General features: G+C 66.7%; 4 protein-coding genes across 4 annotated transcripts in view; 2 read left to right on the top strand and 2 right to left on the bottom strand.

The window, feature by feature from the left end:
• F751_3269 (putative transporter) overlaps positions 1-2,047 on the bottom strand; it is a gene marked incomplete at both ends in the record, with an annotated part of 3,453 nt that extends 1,406 nt beyond the window's left edge. The window contains 4 exons of the mRNA XM_011403939.1: positions 113-311; positions 553-1,497; positions 1,693-1,841; positions 1,943-2,047. Of these exons, the coding sequence (XP_011402241.1) occupies positions 113-311; positions 553-1,497; positions 1,693-1,841; positions 1,943-2,047 (1,398 nt within the window). The remainder of the gene's footprint in view (positions 1-112; positions 312-552; positions 1,498-1,692; positions 1,842-1,942) is intronic.
• Positions 2,048-2,336: 289 nt separating this feature from the next.
• On the top strand, positions 2,337-6,145 carry F751_3268 (hypothetical protein; the record flags this gene model as incomplete). Its single annotated transcript, XM_011403938.1, has 10 exons — positions 2,337-2,606; positions 2,757-2,972; positions 3,143-3,256; positions 3,387-3,623; positions 3,882-4,001; positions 4,245-4,385; positions 4,785-5,290; positions 5,426-5,585; positions 5,737-5,850; positions 5,990-6,145. The coding sequence occupies 10 exons, from the start codon at positions 2,337-2,339 to the stop codon at positions 6,143-6,145; spliced, it is 2,034 nt and encodes a 677-aa protein (XP_011402240.1).
• A 676-nt stretch (positions 6,146-6,821) lies between these two features.
• F751_3267 (18.1 kDa class I heat shock protein) lies at positions 6,822-7,407 on the top strand (the record flags this gene model as incomplete). Its single annotated transcript, XM_011403937.1, has 2 exons — positions 6,822-7,004; positions 7,120-7,407. 2 exons carry the CDS (start codon positions 6,822-6,824, stop codon positions 7,405-7,407), a joined length of 471 nt encoding a protein of 156 aa, XP_011402239.1.
• Positions 7,408-7,873: 466 nt separating this feature from the next.
• F751_3266 (hypothetical protein) overlaps positions 7,874-12,170 on the bottom strand; it is a gene marked incomplete at both ends in the record, with an annotated part of 6,296 nt that continues 1,999 nt past the window's right edge. The window contains 13 exons of the mRNA XM_011403936.1: positions 7,874-7,896; positions 8,163-8,583; positions 8,797-8,891; positions 9,142-9,238; positions 9,468-9,557; positions 9,900-9,974; positions 10,077-10,199; positions 10,393-10,514; positions 10,682-10,793; positions 11,031-11,149; positions 11,261-11,359; positions 11,576-11,654; positions 11,921-12,145. Of these exons, the coding sequence (XP_011402238.1) occupies positions 7,874-7,896; positions 8,163-8,583; positions 8,797-8,891; positions 9,142-9,238; positions 9,468-9,557; positions 9,900-9,974; positions 10,077-10,199; positions 10,393-10,514; positions 10,682-10,793; positions 11,031-11,149; positions 11,261-11,359; positions 11,576-11,654; positions 11,921-12,145 (1,680 nt within the window). The remainder of the gene's footprint in view (positions 7,897-8,162; positions 8,584-8,796; positions 8,892-9,141; positions 9,239-9,467; positions 9,558-9,899; positions 9,975-10,076; positions 10,200-10,392; positions 10,515-10,681; positions 10,794-11,030; positions 11,150-11,260; positions 11,360-11,575; positions 11,655-11,920; positions 12,146-12,170) is intronic.

Here is a 12,170-nt window from a genome sequence, read left to right as displayed (position 1 = left end):
CTCCACGTGCCTCAGTAACCGACGCAGATGCTCAGGCGCCCCCCCCACCACACACATCCCTGCCCCAACCGCTCCCTAAACAAACAGGGACATGCGTCAGATGCCCGGGCACCTGGATGTTGATGGCGGTCGGGCTGCAGTTTGGCAGGAGGAGGCACAGCACAAACAGGGGGTCCACGGGCTGGATGAGCTTGAGTTTGAGGGCCAGCATGATAAGGCCGGTCATGATCGCCGGGCAGAACACCAGCCGGCTGGCGATGGTGGCTGCGACTGACGCCGTAGACAGCGTGTTGCTGGCGCTGCGTGAGCTCCTGCAGCGTGGACGGTTGGGCGGGCTGGGTTTGGTGATTGGCGTGTGGACGCATCCACACGTGTGTGCGGAATCCAGGTGAGCGGGGTCTGTTTGCGGTTGGCGATCAGGGCATGATCACGACTCGCAAGGATCCTGCAGCCTTTCGACAGCCAGGCTCTGCAGCAGGCGGGAGCAGGGGCCAGGCGCTCTGGCGAGGTCCAATGACCACTCGAGTCCCCCTCGCCACCCCAGGGCATCACCTGTACAGCACCGCCCCCAGGAGGACGATGGTGCAGGGGATGAGCCCGTTGCCCAGGGTCTCTATCGTGTCCCCCAGGAAGGTGAGGGGCGCATCGTGGCCATACAGGGCGTTCCGCACGGGCGCGATGCAGCCCACGACCACGCCGGCCAGCGCCGCCTGCGTGGGCAGCGGGAAGAAGGAGGCCCAGGGCACGGCCGCCAGCCGCCGCGCGCTGTGTCTGAGCCGCCCGCGAAAGGAATTCGCAGCGCGCTGCCCCGCGCCTGGCTCGTGGCGCTCGGGTACCGGCGCGGCCGCGCCCGGCAGCAGTCGCGCCCCCTCGCCCGCGCCCTCCCGCTCTGCGGCGAGGCCGGCGGCCGAGTCCATGCGCGGCGAGGACATGAGCGGCAGCTCCACGCTGAGCAGGGAGCCGCTGCGGAGGTCCAGCGTGGCGTCCGAGTCCTCGCGCCGCGCAAGCTCCCAGATCGGCTGAGGGTGCTCGGCGGCCAGCATGTGCCCCTCCTCCTCCGACCCCGCGCCGCGCTTTCCTGGTGCCTGCTGACACTGGCGCGACGCGGGGTCGTCGGCGGCGGCGCCGCGGGTTGGGGCCCCGGCGCCTGCTGCAGCGTCCGACCCTGGCCCCAGCCTGAAGTCGCCCGCCCGGCCGCCCACCACCTCCACCGCCAGCTCCAGCTCGGGCTTAAGCAGCTGGATGGCCACGGTGAACTGCAGCACCGTGGCACCCAGGATGGCAAAGGCGGTGTAGGACATGCCCAGGACCTCGCAGGGCGCGCCCAGGCGGCGGAAGAAGATGGTGTGCGGGTCGTGGCACAGCGCTGCCACGAAGACCAGGGGCAGGTTGCCCACGTTGCCAAAGGCCACGCAGCACATGGCGTGTGGGGTGTAGGCACGGGGCATGCCGGTGAGGCGGGCCGCCGCCCAGCCCAGGGCCAGGCCCACGGGGAGACTGAAAGGAAGGGTGGGTGAGGGCGAGGGTGGAGTGTGGGAGCCGGCTCAGATAAACACACTCGACAGGTGGGGGTGGGTTCACATGCACAAGTGCTGGGTTGCACATGTTCAAAGGCTGACTCGTGACTGGCAGTCATATTGGTGCCAGCCCAACCCCCATCCACAAACCCACAGCCCTCACACGCCCGCTCACCTGACCACGATGTTGGCTACGAGGGGCCAGAGGTAGAGCACCGAGTCCAGGGTCACGGACTGTGCCAGCTTGCCGAAGGTCAGGCAGGGAATGAAGATGAAGAGGCAGGCCCGGGCTAGGGCGGTGCAGCTGGAGGCGTCAAACAGCTTCTGTGTTTTGGCAATGGGAGGGCGGGGGAAGGGAACTGGGGTATGGCGACATGGCATGCAGGCAACCATTACAGGGGGGTGGTGCCGGGGCATGGGCGCACCTTGTGCACCATGAGGCCGCCAATGCCCCCGATGAGGCACATCTCTACGACGGGCAGCGCCGAGGACACTAGGAGCTGGCCGGCGGAACCGCCGGATGGCTCCATCCTGCAACACCAATGGTTTTTACCAGTTGGGCGTCCCACACTCGCCCTGCGCCGGGCTGTGCTTCGGCGTCTTGAACCCATGGACCAGCAAAAGTCTCCGCGCGCTGGACCGGAGCGCCGTTGAAGAAAGGGAGGGAGCTTGCGCGCCTGCATTCAAGCGGGACCCGACAGTCGAAATGAGATGGATCTCCCGGGAATTCATGCACTAATGCAGCGATATCTATCGTATCAGGACCAAAGTATCTGGATGCTGCATTGCGCACCGTGAAGGAGTCCCCGCAGCAGCTCGATGGAGTGGGAGACGGAGGGTGACGGGGAGGACCTGGGCGGGCAGGGGGTGGATCGGGCCTTCACCCTGCTCCATCCTGCACCGCCCAGCCCCAAGAAGGCCAAGGGCGGGAAGCCAGGCGTCCATGCTCTAGACCCACACGCGCATGTCGCCCGGGACCTGCTGCTGGCAGGCTTCCCACCATGCTTCAAGGGAGAGGAGGTGCAGCAGCGGCTGCGGAGAGCAGCCGCCTCCGAGGCCTGTGTGTCCCGCCTGAAGACCTCCATAAGCGTGAGTCGTGGGTCAGAGACCCACTTGAAGGCGCATGAGGTGCCGGATTCGCTGTGAAGATCAGCGGCTTGATCTTGCTCTGACGGGACACACTTGTGAAGGCGCTCCTGCTCACCACGCCGATCGCATTCATCCACCACCTGCCGCCAGGAGGCGGTGGCTGCCACCGACGCGGCGGTGTTCACAGACCTCCTGGATTTTGTGCGAGGCTCCCATGCATCCAGCCGGGGCCTGCTGGCCTCGCAGGGGCGCTGGGGCGGGGCAGGGAAGCGCGCTTTGCCCGCCGGCCTCGTGCTGGCGGGAGGGGTGAACGCCTCCGACCACGCCCAGACGTTCCCGGCCCTGGCCTCTCACCTCAGGAACCAGGTGGAGTTGGGCCTGAGGAGGTTGGCGCTTGATGAGCAGTCGGGTGTCAGGTGGGCTCGCTGTGGAGCCTCCGTCCCTGCTGCGCAGGCCGCAGAAAGGCAGGGCGCATGCCCGTCGGCCACGGAGCCTTGTCGTGCCAGGCAGACCGCCGTCCACCGCCGCCCTCGCAGGGGTGCTACGTGAGCCTGCTGCACCCCAACTCGCTGGGGAAGACGCCGAGCGCGGCCCTGCAGCAGGTCATCAAGGACTTTGCGGGGCTGGACAGCCCCGGGGCCGACACGCAGGTTGGGTCCCCGGAGGGTCTCCTGCATGTGCTCCCGAAGACAACCCCGCTGCGAGGCCCCGTCGGGTGCCCGCCGAGTCAGCCTTCCCCCAGCAAGCCCACCCCTCACCCCAAACCGCCTCGCTGCCCAGGCGCTGGCCGCATGGTACCAGGACGAGACGGGGGGAGGTGTGCTGGGGAGCATGGACTGCGAGGCGCCTGCGCCGGCCGCCGCTCCGCGTGCCGCCAGGTCCAGTCAGCGTGGCGGCGGCGGGGGCCGGAGCGCGGCGCAGGAGGTCGCGCTGCAGGCCCCCCTGGTCCTCGTCGTGGAGGGCACGGACATGGCGGACCCCGGCGCCTTCAGGGACCTCATCCTTGCGCTGAGCGAGGTGGGCCATGCGGTGTTGGTGGTGGGGCGCACCGGGCTTTGGCCGTGGGTGTGTGGCTGTGCTGGGGTTGCTCAAGGCACTTATCCGGATGCAGGGTTGGCCGCGCCATACACACCGCTTGCTGCTGGGGTGCTGCAGCAAGTTTGCGCCTCTTGCGCTGCCAACATCATCGACCCTGCAGGCTGTGAGAGGACACACTGCCCCCCCCATCCCCTGACCCATGCCCACACCACAAGCCCACTCGTGCCCCCCTGACAGGGCTGCTGGGAGGTCCCCCTGACCCTGGTGCTGGGTCTCACCACCTCCGCCGCCGCCCTGCACGCCGTGCTCTCCTCCGACGTTTTGGAGCGGTGCCTGGCGTGCTCCTTCTTCAATCTGGTGTGTGCATGGGGTGCCGTGGCTGGGGCCCTTGAACAAGGAAGTGCATGTCGGTGGTTTCGGAGGTGGAGCCCTCCTCAACCCCATCGCAGCCCGATGCCGAACCAGCAGGATGTCCTGCAGCAGAGCCCCGCCCCAAGGCTCCATTCTGGTAATCTGTCCTGCCCCCAGCTCACCCTGCGACACGTGCCCTCCCACAAACCACCCCTCCTCCACACCCCCCCCCAACCCAATCCCAAACAGGCCTCTGCGATGGACCGACTGAACCGCCTGGTGTGCGATGCACTGCTGGGCGGTGATGGCCGCTGGCCGGGGCTGCTCTTCTCCCACGCCGTAGTTGCGCGCGCCTGGGACGCCTGCCTGCTGCACCACTTCAGCACGGGCGTGATCGGCCAGGCCCTGCGCCTCGCCGCCCTGTCCCACTTCCTGACGGCGGCGGCGGGGCGGGGCCTCGCCGGGGCGGCCGGGCTGCTGGACTGGGTGCCCGGCCAGAGGGATGGGCCTGGGGTCCCTGCCGGCACGGCCGAGGTCGTCACGTGCTGGGCGCGCTGGGCGGTGGGCCTGCACTGGGCGGCGCTCGCCGCGCGGGCCCTGGGCCAGACCAGGGCGTGCCCGTACTGGCGGCTGTACCGCGACGCGCTCGACCCCGGATGGGCCCGCGCCGCGGCGGGGCAGGCCACGCTGCGCGCGCTGGAGGCGGGGCTGGCGGCGGCGGGGCCCGGCGCGGCACGGGCGCTGGCGCGGGACCTGCGGGCGGCCGCGCTGCGCGTCCCCGGGGCCAAGGAGGCGCTGGTGGAGGAGCTGGCCCGGCTGCGGGAGTTTGAGCGGGAGGAGGAAGGGAACGAGGGCATGACTGACGAGCAGCGGGAGGAGCAGAGGGGCGTCGGCATCGAGCAGCAGGAGGAGCAGGTGGGCGACGCCGTCGGGGAGCTGACCAATCAACGTGCCAGTCGCAGCGCCCATCCAGCCTCTTCAAAGCCAGACGCCAGCCAGGCCCCTCCCCCGCCCGGCCCCAAGTCGCGCTTCCACAGCAAGGCGTCGCGGCGCGCGGCCATGCTGGGCGTCGCAGCGCAGCGCGCACAGCACGCCGAGCCCGGGAGCGATGGGCTCTGTGTCGAGGCCCGTGGGGCGACCAAGAAACCGGGCATGCCCGCGTGGCTGCGCGAGACGCTGGCACGCCTGCTGGCCGCGCCGCCTGACACTCTCGAGGCCGCCGCCATGGTGACGGCCTGCAGGCCAGAGGCGCTGGACTCGCTGACCGCCTCGCCCCGCGAGGCACGTGGCCGTGGGTTCGGGGAGGGTATGGGGGGCCCTTCAAGTCACCCTCCCGCCAATGTTGTGGAGAGCAGCAATCAAAGCAGGAGCCAGCCCCTTTCCTGCCGTTCCTTCCTCCAACTGGCCGGCCCCACTCCTGTGCTCGGCAGGCTGTGGCTGAGGCTGCACCCCGTTCCCCACTCGTACACCGCAATGCAGGCGCTGATGCAGGCGCTGACCAGGCCTGAGCGGGTGCTTGGCCTGCCGGGCCCCGTGGGTTTGAACGCGCAAACGGAGGACGCATGCCTGGCTTGGCAGCTCTTCGAGGCGGTGAGGGCGGCAAGGGGGGAAGAGTGGGGCCAGGGACGACCGGGGGGGGGGAGGCCGATCCTAATCTGCCTGCAGAGCCAATGTGCACGACTCACATGCCCAAGAGACACCGCCACCCTCCCTTGGGTGGCCATCTTTCGGCTCTCCGCAGGACGCCAACTGCCAGAATGTGGCCGACTGGTTCCAGGGCTTTGCAGACGTGCGCGAGTGTCATGGGCCGAGGAAGAAGGGGAGGAAGACCGGCTCCAAGGCGGCAGATGCCAAGGTGCGCCTGAGCTTCCCAGAATACTGGCCGAGGCTGGGCAAGACGGTTTTGGGTCGGGCTTGCATGTGAGGGAGCCGCCGTCCATCAGCCTACAAACACATGCCTAGGCTCATTCCAGTCATAATTCACTCCGTCGCAGGCCGATGCATGTGCCGACGGTGGCGCGCGCATGCAGGTCGCGGCCCGCTTCTCCCAGGCGGTGTCAGAGCTGCAGTTCGTGGGGCTCATCCGCCACGCCACGCGGAGGAAGGGGGATTATGTGCAGCGCTGCATGTACATGCCAGCCATCATGTGAAGGCCGGGTGCGCCCTTGTCACAGTGCATGCTTGCCATGCCGGCCACCAGGAGATGTGTAACTCATCGGCAGAAGGTCATTCACTCATTTCTGGTCTGGCGATTACGAATTTGTAAGGAGAAGTCAAGGGGTGTGCGTGGAGGGTTCGTCAGGCGGAGGACCACACATTTGTATGGGAGTTTCGTTTTTGGAAGTCGGAAGGTTCGAGCGTGGCTCCGCCATCATCGCGTTCCTTCGCATGATTGGCGAAATAAAAGCTCACGCAGAACGAGGAGCATTACACATTCACATTTATTTTCAGTAAGTCATTCACAAGCAGCAGACTGCCTGACCACCCTTATTCATTGACACCATGTCGATGGCTGCCATCCCAAACGCGATGACCACAGTGAGGCCCTCTGCCGCCTCAGCAAGACCTTCCCGGGCAGCATCCCGCCTGGTCGTGGCTCGAGGGTGTGGACCCGGGTATCGAAGCCAGGGATCGCCCCGTAACTGGTCGTATGGGCAGCCTGGCTCATACGGGGCGAGGTGCGTGAAGGGATCGGGTTGTATCTCAGAGACCCCACCATGACCCAATGTGTGGATGCATGGTGCTGCCCGATCTCATTGCAATACATCACAGCCAATCACATATCCCATCTCCCACAGCTGCTCTCCCCGCTTTTGGGGCCCAAGCATGGGAATGGGAATCGGGCTCGAGGGAGCGTTCCGTGATTTCGAGAAGATCATGAACGCCTTCAAGGAGACGGAGGTCCCCACCGAGCGCGCCGCCTTCAGACTCCCCATCGACCTCCAGCAGGAAGACAAGCGCATCACCATCTCGGCAGATCTGCCCGGGCTGAAGAAGAGCGACGTGAAGGTGAGTGGGTTTCACTCGCGCTGGAGACCATAGTGTTTTCACGGGACGGCGGATCTCGCGAGAGTCTCTCCACAACCCCGCCCGCCCGCTGAACTTCAGACACCGTTCTTCTCAGGTCGAGGTGTCTCCCGAGGGTGTCCTGACCATCACCGCCGAGAGGAAGGAGGAGGCTGGCCAGCGGTCCTCCCGGTCTTTCGGCGAGCGGTTCCGCGGCCGGTTCCGGCGGAGCGTGCGCCTGCCCAAGTCGGCAGCACCGGAGGGTATCACCGCCAAGCTGGAGGATGGCGTGCTCACGCTGGTGGTGCCCAAGCTGGAGACTGAGAGCCCTGAGAACCGCATCATCAACATCGGTGATGACTCTGGGCCCGCGTCTATGGAGTTCCCCCCCTCTCCTGCTGAGTGAGGACAGGGCTGGATGTATTGATTCATGTATACAGAAGTGTACATATTGCCCACATTACATCAGGATATAACCATTTCCAGCCCCCCTTGAGCGAGATGTGCTGCAGCACGACCTTATCACCTCACCCTTGCTACTAAACGAAACCGTCTCTACTTTACAAAACGTCATTCTAAAATTCTTTGCCAAATGCTTCTTTCCCAAGCAGTGGCTGTGGTGGTTGTGCTGTCAAAGTGTAAATAGGGTGCCACAGGTAGTGAAGCAGAGTCGAAGGTTGGTAACGCAATCAGGAAAACCTGACGATGATGAGCAACTGCAGCGACCCTAATGTGGGGCTGGATGAATGTGAGTAAGCTGTGAGTTGTAAAATCTGCTCCGGAGGCCATGGAGAATGGCCCGGCCCCCGCGATGAAATGGACGGTGCAGCAGCGCGGCATTGCAGCGTATGTGATGTGTGATCTCCCTCCTGCTAGTCTGGGCGCAGCACCGGACCTGTCGGGCGTGGGCGTGGGGTGTGAGGGGTGAGGGGGTGAATGCTTGCGAGCCCCGAATCACACCTGGCGAGCTCCAACCCTTTCCGGACACACCAGCTGAGACCCTCGCATTCCTGCCCGGCAGTTGCATGAATAATTGTTATTACTGTTCCATACTGTTCAAGCAGACCCTTCCCACCTTCGCCTGCTCCTTCCTTCCCTCCGTGCTCTCCAGGGCCCCCCTCTTGTCCCCGACACGTCCCCCCCCCCCCTCGCGCGCCTCACCCATGGTTGTGTGGACTTCCTGGACGGGCCGCGACCACTCCGGGTGCGTCTCCATGGACAACAGCCTGCCCCAGCCCACGGCTTCCCCCTGGCTCTCTGGCGCCCAGCGCCCCGCGTCGTGCTCCGAGCGCCGAGTGATGTCTATGAGGTTGCGCAGCAGCTCCTGCTCCGCCGAGGCCTGCGCCTCGCCCAGCCCCGGCCCCGTCGCCACGTGATCGCGGGGCCCTACCTCGGGGTCGAGCCCCTGGTCACCCAGCAGCGCCAGCGGCGGCATGCCCAGCCGCCCCTCCTCGCGCCCATGGTGGGGGTGCTGCTGGGGGTGGTGGGGGTGGTGCCCGCCGCCGTCCCGGTCGAGCAGGTGGGAGGCGTAGTCGAAGCGCCCCGCCGCTTTGAGCAGCTGCTCCAGCGCCTGGCTGCTGGGCTTGTGGGCGGAGGGCGGGGGAGAGGGGGGCGGGCCGGGCCGGGCCGGGCAGGGCAGGGGGGCGGGGTCCTGGTCGTAGGGCCGGTATGCATCCTGTGTGGCAGAGGGGGTTCAGGGGTTGGGTTGGGGCTTGGTGCAACCGTTCCTGCCATGATTTGGTGGCGTGTGGCAAAGCTAAACACGTAGTCCCCAGGCACCATCCCCAGGGCTGACCCTGAGCATGGCGGCGTAGTCGATTGAGGGAGAGGGGGGTGCCAGGCTCTCAAGCCCCAGGGGCGGCTGCTCGATCATCTGGAAGTTGGGGCCGCCTGTGGCAAGGAGTAAGAAGGGAAGTTAGGTACTGGGAGAGGGTTGCACTGCAGGGGTTGACATGGTGCGGAATTGTGGGCCGGACAGGGGGCATGTGTGCGGTGTTCTCCGCTACTCTCATTCAGCGACAAGGGTGGACATAGGAGGAAACACAAGTGTGGCCGAGTCAGCCCCCATTGCTGCCCTCCTGCCACATGTAATGTCACCAGCGCTGCTTTCCCACTCCATCCCCCCGCCAGCACGACTCACTGGGCATACCATCCAGCAGGCGGGACAATGATGGCAAGTAAAGGTTGCGCAGCTGGTCCTGCCCGGCCTGCCCCAGACTCAGCAGCTTGGACAGGAGCTGCGGGTGGTGATGGAAGGTGGGGTTTCATGAGCGCTTGGAGGGTTGGCAAAGGTAGCATGGCAGCAGCTAATCTCCCCTACCCACCCCTCTGCACAAACACAAGACTCTGTCCCCGCAGCAACACAAGTTTGGCGGCGTTCGAGTCCCCTCTTCACGGTCCCGTTGGGCTCCACTCCTACCCTTCCTTCCCCCATATTATAAACCCTCCCACCCATCCTCCCCTCACCAGGGGGTTGCTGGGGATGGAGGCCAGGCGCGGCTCTGGCCTGATGGGGCCCGTCCGGGCCCGCTTGTTCACGGGCGACAGCCCACCCTCCTCGTGCAGCGTGGACAACGAACCGCTGGCGGTGTGCGCCGGGCCCGTGCCCGGCCCCGGCGGCCCGCCCCCGCCGTCCCAGCCGCCCTCCGGGGTCGGGGGCGCCGGGCCCCCCGACCCCCGCCCCGTGTACGTGGCGGCCATGGCGGCCTGCCCGGGGTCAAAGGGCTTGGCCTCCAGGTCCAGGGCCGCCGAGCCGGAGCCGGAGGCGTAGAAGGGGTCGCCCGCGGCGCCGGGGCGGCCGGGGCGGGCGGCCAGCGGCGACCCGGCGGCGGCGGCGGCCGCCGCCGCGCCAAAGGGGTCGGGGAAGTAGGCCGGGGGCGCCATGCCGGGGAAGGTCACCGCGCCGGGGTCGTGCGGGGGCGCGCCCAGCACCTCGGAGCGGAGCGTGCCCAGGCTGTCCAGCTGCCACAGGCGCTGCGACATGCTCAGCCCCGTGGCGGCGCCGCCGGGGTCTGGCCCCGGGCCCAGCGCGTCCCCCCCGCCCAGGCTGGGCATGGGCAGGCCGATGCCCGGCACCGCGCCCTCCAGCAGGCTCAGCGGGAGGACGATGGAGATGTGGCGGGAGCAGGAGGCGGAGAAGCTCTCGCTGTCCATGGGCAGCATGGACCAGCCGGGGTGGCCGCGCCGAGACCAGGAGGCCTGGTGCAGGAACGGGGCGGGCGAGGCGGGTGGAGGGCCGGCTGCCCTGATGCGGGCGTGTTTCTGCCTGGGGGTCCTGCACCCCGCCGCAGCCCCGCAGCCTGGAGCCCTTCCTCGATCCACGCGGAGTGCACGAGGGCTTGCGGCGGAACACATCCCCTGCAACCAACCCCCTCTTCCCAACAAGTCCCACCTGCGCCTCCGCCAGCAGCTCTCGCACCGCGCCGAGCGACACCTCGCCCTCCCCCTTGCCCAGCATGACGGCTCGGACCACGGGTCCTGCCTCCTCGCGCTCGTGGCCCTCCTCCACCAGGGCTGCGGTGCAGGGTCCCGGGAGTATGAGGGAGATTACGTAGTGGTTTACATGGGCAGGGACAAGGGGGGCTTGGGCAAAGACATCAGTCCAGCAACCATGACACCATACCCCCTCCTCCACAGCTACGTTCCACACAAACACCCCCACAGCCGCCCGATCGACTCACCCAGGGGGCTGTCCAGCAGGGGCGTGGCGCCGCTGGTAGGGAAGAGGAGGCCCACCAGGCTGCCCGAGGGCAGGCTGCTCCAAAGCCGCAGCCGGGTGTCGCTCTCCACGGCCTGCGGCATGACAGGTGAGCGAGGGTGCATCGTGCATTTCAGGGTGGATTTGATGTCGATAAGGTGCCAGGCTGGCGGTGTACCATGTCAAATGCTGGCCGAGGGCAGGGCCCGGATGTTCGCTGGCCACACACAGACACAGTGTGACCCCGGATCCTGGCAAGGACCCGGCGCCTACTACAGTCCAAGGCCACATACATCCCAATGCCCTCCCAGCCGCAAACTCAGAGCCTTCACCTTGAACACATGCTCCCGAGCCTCCTCCCAGCCTTTTGTCAGCTTCAGGATCTTCTTGGTGGCGTCGCAGCGCTCCAAGCTCTCCTCCGCCCACACCATGAGAGCCTGGAGCTCCCGGACTGGGAGGGATGAGAGAACACAAGAATCGAGATTGGCTGTCCAGGGGAGCACGCTCAGGCTCCCTCCACCAGGCCACAAGGCGCTCTGCACCGACCCACACCCCGCCACACCCTTGTTCACGCTGTGGAAAGGGAACGCAAAGCTGCCGATCCCCGCATCTGCGGCAGCCCGGGCCAGGTCCTTCAGCTTGGTCTGCGTCGCATTCCCCACTGCGGGTATTGCAAGGCTGGTGTGGCGGGTCGGCACAGGGCAAATGGTGGAATAGTGGCTGAGCCAAGAATGCCATGACAGCAGTCTGGGAGCGCGCGCCTGCCACGCCCAAGTGCTGGGCCGAGCCTGGATTGCGCACTGCACCAGCATCACCCCACCAGGCAGGCTGTCCTGCGACGCTGCACAGCTTGTCAACACCCTCCCAGACTCCTCACCCGCATTGATCTTGCAGACATTGTCCTCGCAATGTGGAATGTCGTTCTTGGCGGCGGTCCGCACCCGAGGGGTTGCCACCTGCGGTTGATCGTGGTGTGGGTGCAGGGAGGCGTCATTTCAGAGGGCTCAGCACAGGTCATGGTGTGAGAGTCCACCAGCAGTGCAGGCTGTGCACGAGGAGTGCAGTGACATGGCCAGGGACCCCTCCTCCTAACCCTCTCCCCCCCCGGGCCAGTCTGCAGCCGGGCCACCCCGGTACGTGATCCCAGCTCCGCCCTCCCCCAGACGCTTCATCGAGAAGCCTCAGGTTCCCCCACCCGGCTTGGACCCTCCACACAACGCACCACAAATCCCTCCGAGAAGATCGGGAGAATCTGCTCCGCGATCTTCCCCGCAGCGTCCACCGCCCGGGCTGCCAGGATGAGTGGCGGCTTCTGCCCTTTGAGCAGGGCCTCTGAGGACCCGGTCACCGCCAGGTCAGGCAGCGCCAGGGAGGCTGAGCTGAGGGGCAGCCGCACGAAGCCATCCGAGCCGGCGCCCAGCTGCCTCGCCATGAGGAGTGGGAGATTCTGCAGGGCAGTGATGGTGGGTTTT

Source organism: Auxenochlorella protothecoides (assembly GCF_000733215.1).
Source record: "Auxenochlorella protothecoides strain 0710 unplaced genomic scaffold scaffold34, whole genome shotgun sequence".
Classification (NCBI taxonomy): domain Eukaryota; kingdom Viridiplantae; phylum Chlorophyta; class Trebouxiophyceae; order Chlorellales; family Chlorellaceae; genus Auxenochlorella; species Auxenochlorella protothecoides.
This window is presented reverse-complemented; position numbering and strand designations above follow the sequence as displayed.